General features: G+C 44.4%; 1 protein-coding gene across 1 annotated transcript; it reads left to right on the top strand.

The window, feature by feature from the left end:
- The first annotated feature begins 1,140 nt into the window (after positions 1–1,140).
- On the top strand, positions 1,141–11,044 carry LOC106334190. Its single transcript, XM_013772515.1, has 3 exons — positions 1,141–1,482; positions 1,809–1,952; positions 10,562–11,044. Exons 1-3 carry the CDS (start codon positions 1,141–1,143, stop codon positions 11,042–11,044), a joined length of 969 nt encoding a protein of 322 aa, XP_013627969.1.
- Positions 11,045–22,434: the final 11,390 nt, after the last annotated feature.

Below are 22,434 nucleotides of genomic sequence, written 5' to 3'. Positions count from 1 at the left end.
CACTTCAATCAAGAGAAGGTGGTTATTCCCGAATGCAGCATCCCCACTGCTATCTCTGCCTTCAAGAGAGGCCTGCTCCCCGACGGGGACCTCTATAAGGAGCTAACCAAATACCAGTGCAAAACCACGGAAGCCGTCCTATCTCAAGCTTGGGCGCAGGTAAAGTGGGAGGAAGATGTTGCTAGTCGCGCTAAGGCGCAGCAAAAACAAGATCCCAAGACGATCAGATCAGACCGAACCGAGCGAGACGAGAACCCCTCTCAAAGATCAGCTAGGGACTTCGGGAATCGAAACCGGGGCAGATACCAGAACAGGCCGATCGAGAAGGCAGAAGGGATGGCAGTGTCCATGTGGCCAGACATCTCTCACCTCTCCGTCTCAAGGCCGGAGCTGATCAATGTTCTAAGGCAGATGGGCCAACAGGTCAATTGGCCTCAGAAGATGAAAGCACCCGATTCTTTCCGGAACCCTGGTATCTGGTGCGACTTCCACCGAGACCAAGGTCACAAAACGGAGGACTGCATCGCACTGAAGATCGAGGTCAACGAGTTGCTTAAGAAAGGACACCTCCGGGAGTTCCTTTCCGAGAAGGCAAAGAGCCATCTAAGCAAGGAGACAATGGGGAAGCCCATTGAAGCTGCTCACGTCTTGCCACCTCGACAGGATCAGGTGATTTACGTCATATCAGGCGGTTCGGAGATCAGCACCATAAGCCACGCAGCCGCAAAGAAAAGCACCTAGAATGCCAAGCACGACCTAGAGGCAGCCAATCCAAAACGCCTGCTCCTGGGTACAGACGAAATAAGTTTCACAGCCAAGGAGCAGGAAAAGGTTCTCACCCCACATCATGATGCCCTGGTCATATCGCTCTCTGTAGCGAACTGCCTGGTAAAAAGGATACTGGTAGATAATGGAAGCTCCGACAACATCATCTTCCAGGCCGCATACAAGGATCTGGGGCTGGAGGAAAGCGCTCTAACTCGGAGGATAACCCCACTCATAGGGTTCAGCGGAAACGTCAAGCGGACCGCCGGAGAGGTCAATTAAGTTCCTTGTCGTTGACTGCGATTCATCCTACAATATGATCCTGGGACGGCCTTGGATCCACGGCATGGGACCATCCCATCAACTCTTCACCAGATGGTGAAATTCCCTACACCCTGGGGCATAAGGGCAGTCAAAGGGGATCAAGAGGATTCCCGCTCTTGCTACCAGAATACTCTAAAGGGAAAGACCAAGGTCTTATATCAATTACAAAGTAAGCCTCCGGCTCATCACACCGAGGAACCGGAGGTAGAGGAAGTGGACGACGTGCCATTAACCGAAGGATATCAGCCCCGACATCTCAAGATCGGCTCTAAGCTGACCGAAGGATTAACGAGGAGATTAATAGACTTCCTCAGGTCTAACTCCGACTGCTTCGCTTTGTCCAACGCAGATATGCTTGGGATCGACCCGGAGATCATCATGCACAAACTGCAGGTGGATCCCCTACATCAACCCGTTAAGCAAAAGAGAAGGAAGTTTGCTCCGAAAGAGGCGCGATCATCAACGATGAGGTCAAAAGCCTGCTCGGCGCGGGGTTCATTCTCGAGGTGCAATATCCGGAATGACTAGGCAACATCGTCGCAGTCAAGAAAAGGAACGGAAGTGGAGAGTTTGCATAGACTTCACGAACCTCAACAAGTCATGTCCAAAGGATCCCTTCCCTCTACCTCATATCGAAAATCTGGTTGACGCCACCGCGGGGCATCAGCTGATGAGCTCCATGGACGCGTTCTTTGGTGAACATGATGTTTGCGGACCAGATAGCGCGAACAATGGAGGCCTACATCGACGACATGCTGGTCAAGTCCCTAGAGGCCGAGGACCACATATCTCATTTGCAGCAAGCCTTCTCCACTCTTTGGAAGTATAACATAAAGCTCAATCCAGCTAAATGCTCATTCAGGGTCAGTTCTGGCAACTTCCTTGGGTACATTGTAACCCACCGTGGCATCGAGGCCAACCCGGAGCAAATCAGGGCCATTCATTCAATCTCTTCCCCGAGAAACGTCAAGGAGGTCCAAAAGCTAACATGAAGAATGGCGTCCTTAAGAAGATTCATCTCCAGACTCTCCGACAAATCTCATGCCTTCTTTGGAACCCTCAAAAACCCAACAGACTTCCAGTGGACGGAGGAGTGCGAATCCGCTCTCCATGAGCTAAAGGCGTATCTCACCACTCCTCCTCTCCTATCCAAGCTACAACACGGTGAGGTCCTGCTGCTATATCTAGCAGTCTCGTGATAGACCATAGATTTGACCCATTTTCATCCATGGTTTATAGGTGTTTTTACTATCCATTAATATATTAGAGAGTCTATTTATTATATTTATAAGATCAGGAGTGATTTGGAGATAAGTGATGATTTTGGAGCATTTTGGAGATATTTGGAGCAAGCACCCGAGATGACCATCGAGCTCGACCATCGGTCGATATTGGAGGAGGAATATCGATCGATGTTCACACCTGAACATCGATTGACAGCGAAGCGCACAGAAAGCCCGTTTGTTCACAACCGACTTGAAGCCTAAGTCTTCACCAATTTACAAGATTACCCCTAACGAGTTTTAACCTAACTATATAAGCTTTGCCACCATGTTAGAGGCAAAGGGGGGGCTTTTCTGTGTTTTTAGTTTTATTACTTTCAGCAAAAGATTTTAGGATTGTGATAGATTGGAGAGAAGATCCAAAGTTATAATTTGTGATTGGAACTCCATTAACATCTATTTTACTATTCTATGAAGTTTTCTAACCTAATTGCTTTCATGAATTGCTTGGCCATGTCTGAGTAGTTCCACTGTTAGATTTAGGGTTTAAATAGGTTATGTGGGATTAGCCCAACTATAGATTGCTGAGTTGTGGTAATTGTCATTATGATTGTTCATTAATCCATGTTTCTAGATTAGCTACCTAGAACTTCCCTAGGATTGATAGATAAAAGCGAGAGCTTCATTCTCATCCTGAAAACATTCTAACTGAGCTAAGTTTCTTGCTAAGAGTAAGGCGAGAGCTGATCTAGTGAGCTTAGTAAGAATTATTCAACCCGCGCATAAAGCTTAACTAGAAGCACGTCAATCGATATTTATATTGGATAATCGATCGACGGAGCAAAAGGTGTATTGATCTATCGACATTGTTATTGATCGAACACATTTGTTTGGGTCATTAGATCTAGTTAATAGATAAGTTCAAACATGCGGTAGCTGATGGACTTGTTGAATTAATAGTTGAGCTTTACATTATCATGCATGCAACTCATTAGGCATCTGTAGGATTATAATTCCAAGTTTCCTGAATATAAACCCTAAGTCTAGCTATTTCCTTTTAAGTACCAAAACCTCAAACAATCAATCGAGCAACTACTCGCTCAACCAAAACTGCAAATTTACATTTTAAATCTTAAAAACTTCCTACTTTACAAATCATATTAGATCCATTAGGTTCACTAGCTCCCTGTGAATTTGATCCCTAAGTACTACAACTCAGCCATTTATTTTAGAGAGTATAAATCACTCTTTAGGGTAATTTGAGTGATATCAAATTTGGCACCGTTGTCGGGGAGCTTTGATCGCCTATTGATTTTATTTTTATTAAGTTTCTGACATAAATTTTTTTCTTGGATTTCAGGTACATGCCCATCAGTACTAGAAGCAACAAGGAAACTCAACTACTATTTTCACCAGTTCCTGTAAGCTTGGAGCGTTCAATCCGCAAAGAAGCACGCTCCTCATCGATCGATAACACCATCTGTTCATCGATCGATTTCTGTCAACCATCATCGACCTAGACACTAGTCCTTGACCGATACTCTCTCACCACTATCGACCGAAGACACTCATCTTCCGTCGACCGACATCTTACATTCGAGATCGATCGATACTTCAGTCCGAACATCGATCGTTACTGAGCCGCGAGACATGGTTGCTACTTTGATACTTGTACGAGATGATAGAGGAAATCTGCATGACCAGGAGGGTGATCTGCGTAATGCAGCAGGTCAGAGGATAGATGATCAGGGGGCTGCAATCCCTGAGTCTGATACTGATGCTATAGGCGCTACTCTACCTGTAGATCAGGCTGCTCGGACCAGAACGTTGGCTGACTACAACCATCCAGATCAGTTTTACACCAACCAATCAGCCATTCGTCCTCCCACTATTCAGAGGGATTTCGAGTTGAAGCCACAGTACTACACACTCGTGGGACAGACACCCTACTATGGGTTATCTCACTAGCATCCTATGGACCATCTAGAGAGGTTCGAAGATCTTATATATGCTATTAAAGTCGAGGGAGTCTCTGAAGACAACCTCCTATGCAAGCTCTTCAAGTACTCACTTGCTAGAGATGCTTCGCATTGGCTTAAGCAATTACCACCAAGATCTCTGACATCCTGGGGTGCCATCAAGAATGCATTCTTATGCAACTTCTTCGATGAAGCGCGTTCTGAAGACTTGAGGAGCAAGATTGCTACATTCACTCAGGAGCCTGCAGAGTCATTCAAAAGCTCCTGGATCAGATTCAAGTCTTATCAAAGAGACTATCCACACCATGGGTTTAATGAAGTACAACTGCTCAGTACTTTCTACAGAGGCATCGCGGTGCAGTACCAGATGGCTCTTGATGCTTCTAGCAATGGGAACTTCAACACCAGGAATCCAGAGGAGGCATTGAAGGTTATTGAGAACCTAGCATCTAGAAGCAGCACCAAGAACTTTGAGAGGAAGAAATCTGCCACCATCCTTGCGAATGATCAGATGGATGAGGTGAAGGCAAAGTTGGACAATGTTCATAAGCTTCTCAGGAAGCAGATCTGCTTGGTTGAAGATGCAGAGGCTGTATATACAGAGGGTAGAGCAGAGGAAGCAGATGTGAACTTCATCAGTGGAACTGGATTCCAAGGTTTGGGGAACGAAGGAGGAAACAAAAACTCCTATGGAAATATGAGTAACTTCAATCAGAGTTCACAGCACCAGAAACCCTACAGCAACAACATGGGTTATGGAAGCTCCTACTACCAGAAGCCACCACCGCCAACTCAAGAGAACAATATTGAGGAGATGCTTGATAGAGTTCTAGAGGGACAGCAGCGTATGACGGTGGACTTCAATGGGAAGATTGATTCTGTCAACACCAACCTGAACACAAAGTTTGAATCTTTGAGCACTGATGTGAAGAAGCTGGAGATGCAGGCTGTTCAGACAGAAGAAGTTGTTAAGAGGCAGAGAGCCTTAACAAGAGGGGTAGAAGATGATGTGATGAAACACCACGTGAATGCCATCATTGGGGATCATTTCTGGCAAGTGGTGAAGGAAGAGAAGCTGCAAGAAGGAGATTTCGAATTAGAAAGTCTGATGAGTTTTGGCGGATCACATTGGTGTCGATCGACGCCAAGCCACGAACATCGATTGCCAGATGTCGTCCAAAATCGATCGACGTCCTCTCCTGGATATCGATCGACAACACCTACGGAATCAGCCGCATCTTGCAAAGCCGTGAGGATCATGACTCACGAGGAGTTCGCAGCAAAACACCCACATCCTCCCAGTCCTGTCTACGTAAACATCGATGGAGATTCTGACCCCACCATCGATCGACATCAGGAGACCGTCATCGATCGACAACCTCCAGCGCCTATCGATCGATGAGCACCTATTACGTTCCAAGTGTAGATGCCAAATATAGAAGTTGCACATCTTAATGCACTCAGGTCCAAACCCAAACCTTCAGAAAACCCACCGGAGACCGTCAAGGCACTGCAACATCGATCGACAGTGCCCAACCAAAATCGACCGACGCAGAAGGAGAAGAATCAGTCGATATCCGTCATGAGAATGGGAAAACGACTACTACATTCCCACTATGGCAACACTCACCATGTATTCAGAGGAGTATGATGAAGATTATGAGGAAGAACGAGTTATAGAGCAAAGAGAGACTCTTGACGAGGAAGATAGACTTCTCCATCATTCCTCTTGGAAAAAGAAGTCGCCATCGATCGACAGATACAGTTCAACATCGATCGACAATCAACCTCACCAACCAAACCACCTTCAAGCATCGACCGACAACGCCTACTTCCCATCGATCGACACTAACGTTGACGCTACCAGAGACAAAGATTACTCAATTGGCAGTTGGGCAGATGATCGCTATCACGAGAGCTACGCAGTAGAGACAGCATACCGTGATCAAAGAGATGATGATCTTCATGAGGGTTTCACATACGAGTAACTTCTCAACATGCAAAGACGGGATGAAACAGATCGAGCATAAGCTGCTTGGGAAAGAACATGTTTCAGCCATCCGATCGACAGAGAGAGCCGTCAATCGATCGACATAAATCCTTCAACATCGATCGACATCAACAATACAACCTTGATTGACATCCGTCCAATACCAAAAACCACTGTAAACGAAAAAGATAAATTTGATAACCAGTATCTAACTCCAGACGAATTTGGTATTTTAAGGGATCCAGATGGCTACGCAAGAGCAATAGACGGACGTACGCTGCACGTATCTCGAGAGGACATCACAGACATCCTTCAGACAGCTAATGGAGCAGACAACCTGTTGATACATCAACGCAACATCCCAGAACACCAACAGAAGGCTACAAAAGAGTTCTATGACACAGCTGGTTGCATAGACAAAAGCTTCAAACAAAGGACTCCCTATGACACAGCTAGCGGCATAGGAAAAAGCTTCAAACAAAGGACTCGACATCCAGCTCAACCATCGATCGATATTGACTTCCCAACGTCGGTCGACAGACTGCCTGAATTCGGCAGAAGAGCTTTCGATCTTTTGGGTACCAGGAGATTCTACTGGGAAGAGAAGGATGAGTATGGAATTTACAGAGATGATCAGGGATACGCCAGAGATCTAGATGGACACACCATTCGTGTTCACAACAGAGATATCAGAAGACTTTTGGAAAGAGATTCAAGAGATGAGCCAGCCTACATCTGTCTTCAGCAACATGCTAGCTCATTCACACAACCCAAGCTAGTACCAGAAATCTACACCAAGGACGAGATCAATGAGATATTCTATGGAGTCTGTGGAGAACAAGAGAAGAACAAAGAAGCCTTCCAGATGAAACTTGATGGTGTCTACTATCCACTGAATGATAGTATCAGCTGGATGACTACTTGCATGGAGGAGATGAAGCAAGGCGTAGCCAGAATTCAGCGCGCGACCGACGTTGCTCGACCTACATCGATCGACATCCACTTACACAAATCGATCGACAGTCGCTTACACACATCGATCGACAACCACATACCAGCATCGGTCGATGACAATCCACCACACCCACATTCGATAAAGTCTCAACCAGATTTTCACACCAGGGCAGAGATAGATCATATAGTAGAAGGGATCTACAGAGCTCTGGAATCAACGGAAGAGAGGCTTAATGGGAGATGTGATGACATCTATTTCCCAATGAATCTTAGCATTAGTGATTTGACCTCAAAGATATAAGCTATTCAAGGGGGATTGGTGGAGATTCAAAGTTACATTGCCCGTCGATCAGAAGCATCGCCATCGATCGACAGACGCAACAACAAATCGACCGACATTCATCAACAGATATCGGTCGACAAAGCTTCAAACCGAGGGAGGCTAGTACAAAAGATAACATCAGACATGTCTGATACACACAACCATGGAGAGGAGATCTCAGCTGACACATACGCCAGACTTATGAGACATCAGTTCAATCTGGAGAGTCTTGGAGATAGATTGCAGAAAATAGAAGATGCAACTACAATAATGAAGGACAAATGGCGCAGAGGAGATGAAGCAATGAGAAAACTTCACTGGTACATGGTTCAACAAGCGCAAAGAAGATACGGAGACTTGTTTCCCAACAAGTGTCAACTTTCAACATCACTACCCCAATCACCTCCAAAGTCAAGCTAAATGACTATAACAAAGCGTTGAGTGGGAGACAACCCACTATTAGGTAATATTTATTTAGTTTTTATTAATATACTATTTATGTTGGTTTTTACTTATTGCAGGTCATACAAAAAAAAAACAAAAACAGATTCGAGTAGACGATTGCCCTTAGTATTGGTGTCGACATCGATCGACAGAACATCACCTGCATCGACCGATATCAACATCCTTACATCGGTCGACATCCATTCTGGTCTGGTATATCGTTCTAACTCGTTACATTGAGTACTTATGATTTATTATCACCATAACTCCGACTGAATTTACACTGGGGACAGTGTAGTTTAAGTCTGATATTTGTTTATTTATGAATTTAAAAAAGAGTCAAAAAGGGGATAATGAACTTATTAGATTTTTTTGCTTATTATCTAACCACTCTTTAGCACCATTCTAGACTTACTGATTGCAGATAGTACTAAAGATACTAAAGTGGATTAACCTGTCAACTATGTTACACTTGCTGAGATTGTTTGAAGGAGCCAAAGCTGACCTCCAACACTAAACTTGACACAATTGCTTGTCTTGGGGCTTGGTATACATGATATCAGATTCTTCAAATAAGTCTGGAAGGTAAAGCCTTGTGTAGATAGATTTATCACCCTCTCTCTCTCTATTTTCGAAATATGGATATACAATAAAACAATAAATAATAATATCTATATATACTTATTAGAGATTTATTTAGGAAGAAATTCGAACAGGACTTGGTGGCTAAAACCATTAAGACTTGCTTCACAAATAATCCTAGGACATAGGTCAAAAAGAAGTGAACATGTGTTGGTGGCAACCACCATTAAGGCTTGATTAATGGAAGTCTGTCTAATCTTGGTCAATGATCTTGCAAATATAAGCAGACTTTGACTAGGAGAGAAATTAGTAGAGAGAGAGGATATGAACTAATATTAACCTGCAGGTCCAGATACTTGTTTGAAATTCCTTGCATCATGTGATCGATACTCCCAAGGTGAAGCCTACACTTTTATTTATGCTAAAAAATGAGGTTGGTAGAGGGGAATGTCAGATAAGATTTGCTTAGTTGTTGGCTAGAAGAATTTGGTTGCTAAGCTAGGATATGGTATGATGTGCTTTTGTGATTATGACCTCTTAGATGTGGATTGCAATATTGTAGAGGTGATGATTCTAAGTTTTAAATTATGTGAGTCCCTACTGTTTTCAAACTTCTTTCAGAAAGACTGTCTGTTTGTTTTGCTTGAGGACAAGCAAAATGGTAAGTCTGGGGGAGTTGATAGACTATGGATTTGACCCATTTTCATTCATAGTTTATAGGTGTTTTTACTATCTATTATTATATTATAGAGTTTATTTATTATATTCATAAGATCAGAAGTGATTTGGAGATAAATGATGATTTTGGAGCATTTTGGAGATATTTGGAGCAACCACCTGAGATGACCATCGAGCTCGACCATCAGTCGATATTGGAGGAGGAATATCGATCGATGTTCACACCTGAACATCGATCGACAGCGAAGCGCGCAGAAAGCCCGTTTGGTCACAGCCGACTTGAAGACCAAGTCTTTACCAATTTACAAGATTCCCCCTGACGAGTTTTAACCTAACTATATAATCTTTGCCACCATGTTAGAGGCAAAGGGGGTGTTTTTCTGTGTTTTTAGTTTTATTACTTTTAGCAAAAGGTTTAAGATTGTGATAGATTGGAGAGAAGATCCAAAGTTATAATTTGTGATTGGAACTCCATTAATATCTATTTTACTATTCTATGAAGTTTTCTAACCTAATTGCTTTCATGAATTGTTAGGCCTTGTCTGAGTAGTTCTACTGTTAGATTTAGGGTTTAAATAGGTTATGAGGGATTAGCCCCAACTATAGATTGCTGAGTTGTGGTAATTGTCATTAGGATTGTTCATTAATGTCTGTTTCTAGATTAGCTACCTAGAACTTGCCCTAGGATTGATATATAAAAGCGAGAGCTTCATTCTCATCCTGAAAACATTCTAACTGAGCTAAGTTTCTTAATAAGAGTAAGGCGAGAGCTGATCTAGTGAGCTTAGTAAGCATTATTCAACCCGCGCATAAAGCTTAACTAGAAGCGCGTCGATCGATATTCATATTAGATAATCGATCGATGGAGCAAATGGTGTATCGATCGATATCCCTATAGGATCATTGATCGACACTGTTATTGATCGAACACATTTGTTTGGGTCATTATATCTAGTTAATAGACAAGTTCAAACATGAGATAGCTGATGGACTTGTTGAATTGATAGTTAAGCTTTACATTATCATGCATGCAACTCATTAGGCATATTTAGGATTATAATTCCAAGTTTCCGGAATAGAAACCCTAAGTCTAGCTATTTCCTTTTAAGCACCAAAACCTCAACCAATCAATCGAGCAATTACTTGCTCAACCAAAACTGCAAATTTACATTTTAAATCTTAAAAACTTCCTACTTAACAAATCATATTAGATCCATTAGGTTCCCTAGCTCCCTGTGAATTCGATCCCTAAGTACTACAACTCGACCTCTTATTTGAGAGAGTATAAATCATCCCTTAGGGTAATTTGAGTGATATCATCTCGGAACACGCCGTAAGCACCGTCCTAATACGCGAGGAGGGAAGCAAGAATCTACCAATCTACTACGTAAGTAAGGCTCTCCTAGATGCGGAAACATGGTATAGCCATCTAGAGAAGCTGGCCTTAGCCCAAATAGTCACCGGTCGTAAGCTACGACCCTATTTCCAGGCTCACCCAATCGTGCTCGTCACCTCCTTCCCTATAAATTTGGTTCTCCACAAACCCGAAGTCTCCGGACGCCTAGCTAAATGGGCTGTGGAACTAGGGGAGTACGACGTAATATTTCGACCTGCCACAACTATAAAGTCACAGGTCCTAGCAGACTTCGTGGCCGAATTTTCCCTTGTCTTGCTCCCAGCTTTGGAGCAAGAAGTACGCCTCCGAAGCAAAATTAAGGAAGAGGGAGAATGGATCCTACACGTTGATGGATCCAGCAACGCACAGGAGCTGGAGTGGGAATAGTGCTTACCTCGCCAACAGGGAACACGGCCTCAAGGGCCGTGAGATGTAACTTCAAAGAAACCAACAACGAAAGCGAGTACGAGGCCCTAATCGCAGGACTAACTCTCGCCCATCAAATGGGGGCAGAAAACATCCAGGTCTTCGGTGACTCCTAGCTAATAATCAACCAGGTACAGGGAGAGTACCAAGCAAAAGACGACAACTTGAATCAGTATTTGGTGGTCGCCTAGTGACTGATCAAGAAGTTCAAGAGTTGCAAGCTCACTCAAATCCCCCGGGAACAAAATTCGCCCTGGAAAATCTAGGGTCCGCCCTCAAAACAAAAAACCAGATGAGCATACCCTTGCTTGTGCTTCAATGGCCAGCCACCATGGAGGAACCCCAGCCAGAGGAGATCTCCACTGTCGAAAAAGGAGAAACCTGGATGACCTCCTTAGTCCGGTACCTGGAGGCCGACATTCTCTCGGAAGAAGCAAGCCGCAAGGTACTGTATCTCCCATGAGAATCTATGCTGGAGATCCTTCTCAGGCCTGTACCTAAGGTGCGTCACACCTCGAGAAGCCGCTAGAATCATTGTAGAACTACATGAAGGAGATTGTGGATCCCACTCTAGCGGCAGGATCCTGGTGCTCAGAGCCAAAAGGGCAGGCTACTATTGTCCCACGATGGCCGCCGACGCCAACAGACAAGCCAAACAATACGACCAATGTCAGAGGCACGCTCCATTTTCCAAGCTCCCTCCGGAGAACCTAAAATCCATAAGCTCACTGTGTCCCTTCAGAAAGTGGGCATTGACATAGTGGGGAAATTCCCTATGGCGCCGGGGCAGAAGGTCTTCCTTCTGGTAGTCACTGACTACTTCTCCAAGTGGGTTGAAGCAGAAGCACTCAGCCGGATAACAGACTTCTAGATCCGCAAATTCCTGTGGACCGATGTAATCACTCGCTTCGGGGTCCTCAACGAGATAGTCACCGACAATGGACCCCAGTTCACGAGCCACAACTTCAAGGAGTTCTGCAAGGACTGGGGCCTAAAGCTAATCTTCGCCACACCCCGACACCCCCAGTCTAACGGACAAGCCGAGTGCACAAACAAAACCGTAGTCAACATGCTTAAAAAGCGACTGGAGGGCTCTCACGGGAAATGGGCAGAAGAACTACACGGAGCCCTCTGGGCCTACCGGACTACTCCCAAAACAGAAACATAGGAAACTCCCTACTCGCTGGTCTACGGCTCTGAAGCCATAATACCCACGGAGATGCACGTGAGAACAACAGTCTCAGGGTCTACCTCTCAGGAGGAGAACAACGAGCTGATGGCGCTGAGCCTCGACCTACTCGACGAAAGAAGAGAGGCCACTCGGCTAAGAAACTGGTCCTACCAGCAAGACGTCACCATGACATACAACAAAAAAGTCAGAACCAGGACCTTCAAGCAAGGGGATTGGGTTCTACGACGAGCAGAAAAAACAACGGGGAAACTCACCCCCGGGTGGGAAGGACTCTATAAGGTCATCGAGGTGCGGAGAGCAGGCGCCTACAGGCTGCAAGATAGCAAAGATAAAATTCAACCCAACTGCTGGAACGCCATGCACCTCAAAGCATATCATTTTTAATACGGTCCCCAAACCATGATTTCTATACTACTATATACTATTTAAGCATTATGATTTCCTACTCCTATGTATGCTAAACGTCTCTGGACAAAGCTTATAATAAAATAGTTCTGACAATAAAGGTAAAGGGGAAATCATTATACTTAAAGGGGCATATGAGCTGGATCAGGTCTCTAGAGACCTCCGATCCTGGCCAACCTTTGCAAAAAAGTGGCACGACCACAGTGGCACGTCCACAAAATCAAAACGGGTATGAGACAGAAAGCAGATATGGGTATGCGCAAGCCTGAGTATGATGTCGAAGCTACCTAAAACCCCTATGAAGCCTAAGGCGCATCGGGGTCCCTAGAGTACCAATGTGAGAAGTACATGTATTAAAACGCTACGGGAACACGATACAGAGAACACATGGTATATTTATTGCAAAAGTATTGTGAAATACAGGGAGCAATCAAAATCCTGCTTCTCCAGACGTGGAAAGCAGCGAAGCCTGGCACTTGGGTCATAACACCCACACCATCACCCTCTAAAGCCTGTCAGTGACTTCCTGCAGAAGTAGAATACAACATAGGAACTCGATAGTGGCCATCTTCCGAGCTGCAGAATGCGAAATCCAAACAGGTACCAGTAGTAGTCTTGCCTAGGACGGCAGAGTACGGTCCCTGCGAGAGCAAATATTCCGGGTAATGCACCCCAAATCAGCAGCAGAAACAAATCAAGAAGGTTTGGCTTATGGGTTTGCGATTTATCGAGATGGTCTTGAAGTATATTGCAAATGTATTTATGAACATGATTCAGCCCAAACAAAGAAAGGCCCAACAAGAAATTATAAGTGATAGTCGTATAGTATATCAATCTGACGGCAATTCAGAGACCGTCGACCATGTGGAAGCACGAGACCAGCCGAAGAGTTTTACGACTACAATCTTTCAATTTCGGTCAAGTCAAGACATTTATGATTTTGGTCAAATCAAAGTCTTTGGTCAAGTCTTTCTTGTTTTTATAAGTTGCTAATTTCTATGTTTGACAAGTCTTTTGTATTCCAACCTTTTGTATGCTTTGCCTATTATATAAAGGCCATTTGATCAATGAAATAAAATAATCTTTGATTATTATTTTTGGAACTTTCAGATGGATTCTCACTTCTCGTTTCTTGGTGTGGTTAGCTCCAATCTTTGATTATTATTTTTGGAACTTTCAGATGGATTCTCACTTCTCGTTTCTTGGTGTGGTTAGCTCCAAGTAATACCTCTTTCCCGTTGGACTTGTACGTCATATCAAGCAACGGATCGAGATTGCTTCTTTGTTGGACCGGTGCGTCACATCCGACAACAAATTGGCTTCGGGAACATCAGCAGCCTTCCGCATCTGCTGTGCGACCCTTCGATCCACCATTTCTTCCTTTGTTGGACTTGTGTGTCATATCAAGCAACAATTGAAGCTCAGTAGTATCAAGAGACTCTCCGCCCCTCTTGTGTCACCATTCAATCCACCATTTCTCCCTTTTGGCGAGTTCATATCCCCTTAGTCCGGCTGAGTGATCCTTTCCTGATCTAGGACGCATCAAGTGGTATCAGAGCCACTCAACCTGTACTTTTCTGTTCATTTTCTCATCTTTCCATCTTCTTCATCCATCTTCTACCTTTCATCTTCTTTTCTTTTTAAAAAAAAGGTTATACGGAAAGCCAACAGATCATCCCATCTGAAGCTAAAGAAAGACAGATTTGAGGGCAAATCTTTTTAAAGGAGGAGGGAATGATGCATCCCGAATCAGCAGCAGAAACAAATCAAGAAGGTTTGGCTTATGGGTTTGCAATTAAACGAGATTGGCTTGAAGTATATTGCAAATGTGATTATGAACATGTTTCAGCCCAAAGAAAGAAAGGCCCAACAAGAAATTATAAGTGATAGTCGCATAGTATATCAATTTGACGGCAATTCAGAGACCGTCGACCATGTGGAAGCACGAGACCAGCCGAAGAGTTTTACGACTACAATCTTTCAATTTTGGTCAAGTCAAGACATTTATGATTTTGGTCAAATCAAAGTCTTTGGTCAAGTCTTCCTTGTTTTTATAAGTTGCTAATTTCTATGTTTTACTAGTCTTTTGTATTCCAACCTTTTGTATGCTTTGCCTATTATATAAAGGCCATTTGATCAATGAAATAAAATAAGGTTTGATTATTATTTTTGGAACCTTGAGATGGATTCTCACTTCTCGTTTCTTGGTGTGGTTAGCTCCAAGTAACACTTCTTTCCCGTTGGACTTGTGCGTCATATCAAGCAACAGATCGAGATTGCTTCTTTCTTTGACCGGTGCGTCACATCCGTCAACAAATTGGCTTCGGGAACATCAGCAGCCTTCCGCATCTGCTGTGCGACCCTTCGATCCACCATTTCTTCCTTTGTTGGACTTGTGCGTCATATCAAGCAACAATTGAAGCTCGGTAGTATCAAGAGACTCTCCGCACCTCTTGTGTCACCATTCAATCCACCAGTTCTCCCTTTTGGCGAGTTCATATCCCCTTAGTCCGGCTGAGTGATCCTTTCATAATCTTGGATGCATCACCGGGTTCCAAGGAACTCCGGGTCCAAATACAAACACCAGGGTCCCGATAAAATCTTGGGATCTAAGGTAAAACCATGTATTCTCACACCTCAGGGTCCAATCACGATCTCGAAAACATGTGGGTTCCAACTACAATCTCCGGATCTATCAAAGAATCTTCGGGTTCCTATACCGCCTCCGGGCTCCAGTCATGATCCCAGGATCTAGAGAAGGCCCTTCGGGTCCCAAATAAGACCTCATGGTCTAGGGGAACCTCCGGGTCCTGAATGCGATCTCAGGATCCAAGGAGAACCTCCGGGCTCCTCCACGACCTCCGGGTCCCCAGACGACCCCCGGGTCCTCACGCAACCTCTGGGTTACAAGAGCAAAATCCAGACTCCAAGATCTGTATTCTAGAAAGCTTGACACCCTCAGGTTCATAGCTCATATGTTAGGCCACAGCCGTAACCTCAGGATTCACAGGCTATCTCCTGATCCCTGCGTAATCTCCAGATCTGGGACAACCCCGATACAAAGGATCAGCTTAACAAATCGCTAGAGAGTCTGGATAAAGAAAAAAGTAACTATGAAGCATCACTGTTCGAAAAATCAAAGGGGGCTACAAATAGCCTTTATTCAAAAAAAAGAGCAACAAAAGCCAGAGTCTCAAAACAAAGAAAGGAATCATTCAGAAAGAAGGCTCCTCCGAGAATCGCAACCCCACAATGGATCTCGGGGTGGCAGCCTGGGAGAAGCTCCCCGACTGGTGGCTGATCCCTCCGGATAGGAACAAATGGCGCCGATACTCTTCTTCCAGATTCCAATGTTCTACACGCTTCTCCAGCCATTCCTTCATGAGCTCCCATCTAGCCGAGGCTTTCACTTGCTAAACTAGTAGATCCCGGCGAGCCACCATGTCCTGCACCTGGCTACGAAGAAGGAACACCTCGCCGATCAATCTCCGGTGAGCGTCCACCAAAGGGTCGCGGTTAGGCGCAACCTCAGCACTTGTTGATGAGGTGGAAGACATAGCGTTAGCCGATAAAGCAGCCCTCGCTAGTCTTGGCGGAGGAGTGTAAGAAGGACGCCGCTTCCGCGCTTTAGCCTTCTGATACTCATCATAGACAACCGATACTGGGAGCCTCGCTACGTTCCCTAGAAAAAGCAATGTAAAGATAAACGATACCAAGTCCTACCGGATAAAAAATGGAAGCCTAACCCCAAACAAAACTATGATGCAAGGCTTCTTTGCTCACCAGGAAGGTCACCCATCGGAATCATCGAGGAACTCCCATTACAAGCTTCGCTACGGCTTTTCCAGCGAAGGAAACCAGGTGGGATACATCTGACAAGCAAAAGCCAAACATCAAATCGGGCTACCAAAGGAATGGTAAAACTCAAAGCCCAAAGGACAACTTACCAACGGTACGCCAATACGTAAGATAACCAAGCGGCTCTTGGACCTTCACGAACACGTACCGGCTGTTCCAACCATCCCCGAAGGGGTAACTTCCCCTGATACCGTTAGAAGGTTCCTCGACCAGAAGGGTGCCATCACGGGATCGAAGGTGATAGAACCCCGCTTTGTTCACCAGAGGAGCAAAGTAGTAAGAGTATAAAATCTCATGCACCCCGACAGAAAATCCATGGAGTTCCCCAAGTACTTGGATGGCCATTAAAGTCCTCCAGGTTAGAGGAGTAAGTTGAGAAGGACAGAAGCCGAAGAAATATGATATTTTGCCTATAAGAGAAGGGATAACGCCCCGGAAGCCTGCTTCCAGATATGCCTCATAAACAGCTACCTCACCCGCTCCCCCATCTGGAGCACGTTCGAACTTAGTCGGACTCCTCATCCCCACTGAAGGATGAATCGCAAACTTCCTCCTCATGCTAGCTAGGTCTCCCTCTAGGTTTTCGGAACGGGGAACATCGTCTAAGAAACAAGAACGGCGCCTACTCAGGGGTGCCATCGAAACCGCTTCACAGTCAGCCTCCGGAACATCTCCCCAAGAGGGAACATGAGATGAGAAAGATTCAGTGAAAGGATGACGTGGCATCGGACGACCACCCACAAGTGAGGACGGGAACATGAGCAACTCGGGATTCATCTCTCTCAACTAGGAATCAGCGCTGGAGTTGGGTTGAGGCCAGTTAGGAGATATTGCGAGTCCTTATATACATCCGAATCATTCATTTCCGCGGGATGAGAAAAGGAAATGGGATTTCCAAATATGCTGAAGAATCCATGACATAAAGGATAAGCAGCAAAAAGGGAATCTGGCCCCTTGCATGAAAAAGGGAAATCCTTCCTAAAAAGGAAAGTTCCGAGAAAAAATATGCGCTTTTGAAGAATAAGAAGAGCACCTAGTATCATCAACCGAACGGGCACCGGCCTCCTGATTTATTCCCACGCATCAGGCCTTTAGGCCTCCTCTTTGGAAATAGCCAGAGCCCCGGGCTCCGCCGTCTCCAAGCCACCATCAGAAGCCCAGAGCTTCTCCACCTTCAACAAGAAGTCAGCGGTTCAATAGCGCCAGACCCCGGTTTGGTATAAGGGAACCGGTCCTCCCCCAGGTTCAGAGTGTGGCTCCAGCCTGAGTGGAACCGGGATCACAGGATTACTGGAGCGATGTCCTGCCTAAGGGAAGTCTGCTTTGAATGAGCAACTCCGGTTGACTTGAGTGCACAGGTTATTCCCCGAGTTCCATGACGAAATCGACCAATAAGGGGCAAACTGTTGGGGGAAAATACTCTGGTATTGAATTTCTCCAGACCCCAGGCAGGACACCAGCTTCTGGGTCCCCACTAGGAGGCACCCCGGTTCCCCGCTACGAAGTACTCCGAGTCCGGTCCCAGGGACCGTCCCCTTCCCCCGGGAAAAGGAAAACTTCCGATAAGGAGAACCTTCATATTTCCAAATATGGTAGAGTTTAACCTACTCCAACCGACTAAGACCCGCCTTAGAAAGACTATATAAAGGGAATCTAAACCCTAAAGCAGGGGACCGACACTTCAAGACTTAGAGATTAGAGCTAGGCGGCTAGAACTAGGGTTTATACACCAATCATTGTAGTTCTGACTTGTTCTATCTAATAAAACATCTCTTTAAGTCTATTTTTCTTAAATCCCTACGAAATCAATACGAAAACCAGCCTTGTCCATCATTCTGTTTTACTCACAAAGATCCTTCACAAAAATTCCGTAACAGTCACATCAATCAACCATATATATATACTCCTAGGGCCCAACAGAATCATTCTTCCTCCACATAAGTGACACCGCCAATCCCTTCACTATTACACCACACAGGCGTAGGCGCTCGGGAATCGCCCGGTCACGGTCCTCAATCGGAATCGCCATGCCCCGGTCCTCTATTAGACTCGCCGGGGGCTGTCACATCCACGTGTGACACTCGGTCTTGGTGATCAAGCCAAGTTAAACCGAGCCCACCACTTTCTGGACCACGACCACTCAGCCTTGGTCCTTGAACAGTCGAATCGCATTCATCTGTTTCTGGTCTTCCCCTTACGGTACGGTATGGTGGAATGTTTTCTTCTGGTGGTATCTCTTGATCATGTCCAAACATATTGTTGATTCTTCCTACGTTTTCTTCACTGGATCCTTGGTTAGTGCGTTAGTGTTTGCACTCTTCCCTCGGATTCATATCCCAGTCCTCTTCTTCTTGAGACTCTTACTGTACCCAGCATCCAATCCTGCCCTCCTTCACTCCTTCCCCTTCTTGCCATCTGCAATCCACGAAGAGGGAATTTCCTATTAATAATACTAATTAAAACGGAACTCTGCTGGTTTCCTAACACATCTTTTGCGACACATTTGACTCGATAAAACACGGAAAGTACATGATTGACTGCATGATCTAAACCGCATGATCGATAGTCTTTCATCTCCTCGACAGCTTCCTCTCGCGAGGCAGACTGACCACTCTTCAGTAAAATGAGCATAACTTCTGCTATAGGATGCTGATTGACGTCAAACCGGTGGCATTGGAAAGCTGACTCAAAGATCTATCTTTTGTCAAAATATGGGCTCAATCTAGAAATGGAAAGATCACATCCATAGCTAAACATCTGACACGTCTGTGCAGCTCTGCACCTCAAAAGGCTTCAAAATCACCATATTTCTCCAGAACGTACCTGAACCTATAAATACTCTAAAAAGTCTCCAAAACATAATAATTATATCTTCAAACACTTATATACCATGGCTGAAAGTGGGTAAAATCCATGGTATATCAATTATAAGTATAAGTGAATGTCGGGTGTCGTGGAGGTGATGGTTAAGATAAGATCCACATCGATGGAATGATGTGCCTTATATATGTATTTTTATTAGTTATGGAATATATTTCCAGTGCATACAAATGGAGTTGATTGCTTGAAATATTATTGATATATGTTGGGGTGCGGGACTAGGGTCACAGAGTAAACTAGTTACTCATGACTCATTTCTGATGCAGGTAACTAGTAGACGGGAAACCTTACTCTAGGAGGGGAAGGAACATCATTCGGACTCGGTAGTTTTATTATCCTTGCAAAGTCGTTTTGATATTTCATATGTATAATATTTCTTGACCGAAAACCTCGAGGTTAATTTATAATAAATTTTGTAAGATGCTTTTGAATGATATATAAAGAATGTTTTTAAGGTACGGGTTCCATATGATATTAGTCCTTGTCCGAACGAACTAACTATCGGGTAATGCTTTTTCGGGTTGAAAAGCCTAGAGTGATATCCGATAGGAGCGTTGCTGTTCTTTTCTTTTTGGTCTAAGGCGATCGGAAGTATTCTGGGAACCACAGATCATCGACTATCGAGGAACATCGACCGTGTCATTTCCGGTCATCTATGATCGGGGGTGTCACAAAGGTGGTATCATAGCATGGTTATCGGATGCTAGAGATGGACTTGTTTCAAATGTTTTTCGAGTCAAATTGAGTCGCAAGGATAACTAGGATATGCAGGTTGGTTCCTTCATTTTATGATAGATAGTCATGGGTGTTGGACAGTGATTTGTACCAAATCTCTCCCACTATAATTATATGTTATTTATTATAAAGACTACGTCAAAAGAGTTAGTTTTAATCTCCTAATATCTAGAATTCATAAGATCACAATAATGGGTCAAAGCAAGATTTGTGGAGCACGTGTAACAAACGACCAGACATCCTCAAATCCTATAAAAAGACAAGGAGATGACTTTGGCAGATATCTTCTCCTTCTCCGATCTTACCCTTTACAAGAAACAAGGGCATTCAGCTCGAGACCAAAATAGGCTCGCATCCATTCTTCCCCATTCTCATAAAAGAGGAGCTCGTGTTCATGAGCTCAAGAGCACGACTAACTCCACCGACGTTCCGTTAATTAAATATGTTCATGTAGTCCAAGGCGCTGGGAGTAACCCTTCCTTTGGTACAGCCGTCAACATCAACCCAAAAACCTATTATCTTTAATGATCATTACATTAAGTTATAGATACTTCTATGTTAGATCTAGACCAATGGCTGCTCACATGAAACCCGATCTTACGAGATCATGATCAGTCAATCCGAGATCACTATCTCATTATTCTTGTGAATAAACAACGTCTATCCCAAGACGGGAACCGACAAGCCCGATGTCTCTCTCAAGATCGATTAACTCGATATCTCTTTTGAGTTCTTCACACAACGTCCGATCCAATATGTAACCAGTATTAGTCCGTAAAAACTCATCGACCATTCATAAACGATACGAGACGGACGAAGCCAATCTCTCGCCCGAGACAGCCTAACCGATATCATGATAATGGCATGAGCTTGTATTTATACAATGCCATTTATGTCTCAGTCAAGACCGATGAAACCGATCTCTCATTCGAGATGATTATAATCGAACTACGTTTAGACTTGATCCCTTGACGGGTACGTATGCAGCTCGGCCCCGAGTTCAGTCACGATCTTTCTCTCCTCCGAGATCTCGATGTTATTCGACATAAGAATAAAGTCCATTCTTGTCAACTCGAATCCAATTCTATCGCTGTGTTCTGAGGATATTGTCGCCCATGAAGTTCTTTCTTCCCTAGTTTTACATCTCAAACACTATCAAATACTTAATGTAGATTTTAGGATCTACATTTTGGCGCCGACTGTGGGGAAGATAGACAAAAGACATCCTTATTTGGAACCCGATCCTAAGCTTAAGCACGAGAATGGATCCGACCTACACTTCCAAGCCATGAAACGGTAACGCCGATCTCTACAGACCGACACGAGCCAAAACGTCACCCACTGAGATTCGACTCCGGCAGCAAGACATGACCTTCCATCATAAATCTCAACGGTCATCTCTTCCTAGCATCCCTACCAGAAAGCCGATTTGAGGCTTGACCAGAAACAAGAAACAAAACATGAGATTCGAATCTGACCTCCACCAAATCGGATCTCTGTAACCGATAGAAGTAATTGGCCTTGTCGAGTCTCACCCATAAAGTCCTCAAACTGTATCAGACCTGTCATAAGCTCTGACAGCCCGACTTCTTGAGTGTGGGTCTGGTCCAGTGAACAAAGAGGAAAACGACCTTGCGGTGCATCAAGCATAAATCTTGATCGATGAATGATCAAAAGTGAGACGAAATCATAAAAAGATCAAAACACAATACCTCCAGTGTGCTTGGACTTTGCACAAGAACTAAGTACACACGATTCCCAGAATCTCAATATGTATATTTTTGAGATCGAGGAGACACCAAGAAACCGTACTTCTCACTTTCAAAAGAAGAAAAGCCCGAGCTTCTAAAGAACACCAATATGCTCGTCGCCGCCTCACAACTCAGACACGTCACGACGGGAATCCTTCATCCTGCAGAACTGCTCGACGCGACCTCTGGTGTGAAGATAGAGATAATCATAAACAGAAATACATTATTATCGTTTCATGATAATAAAGATCTCCTCAGACCTGGAAAAAGAACAAGGACAACACGTGCCTTTCCCAGGATCCCACTCCACTTCTTAAAGGCAACGATCAAAAGGCCACTTGATCTCCATCGCCAAGATAATAGAATATAACGCCTACGTAACAAGCTGACCACTCTTCTATCGATAGCTTGTTCAACAAGAAAAAGAGAAAGACATTTTTCGGTCTAGAACGAGCTCGATCTCTTACGATAAAAAAACAATACGTCCTTCAGCATCGTTACTTCAACTGGTAAATAATAACAAAATTCAA

The sequence above is a fragment of the Brassica oleracea genome, chromosome C1 (assembly GCF_000695525.1).
Source record: "Brassica oleracea var. oleracea cultivar TO1000 chromosome C1, BOL, whole genome shotgun sequence".
Lineage (NCBI taxonomy): Eukaryota > Viridiplantae > Streptophyta > Magnoliopsida > Brassicales > Brassicaceae > Brassica > Brassica oleracea.
Note: the sequence above shows the minus strand (reverse complement) of the source record. Positions and strands in the feature narration are given on the sequence as shown.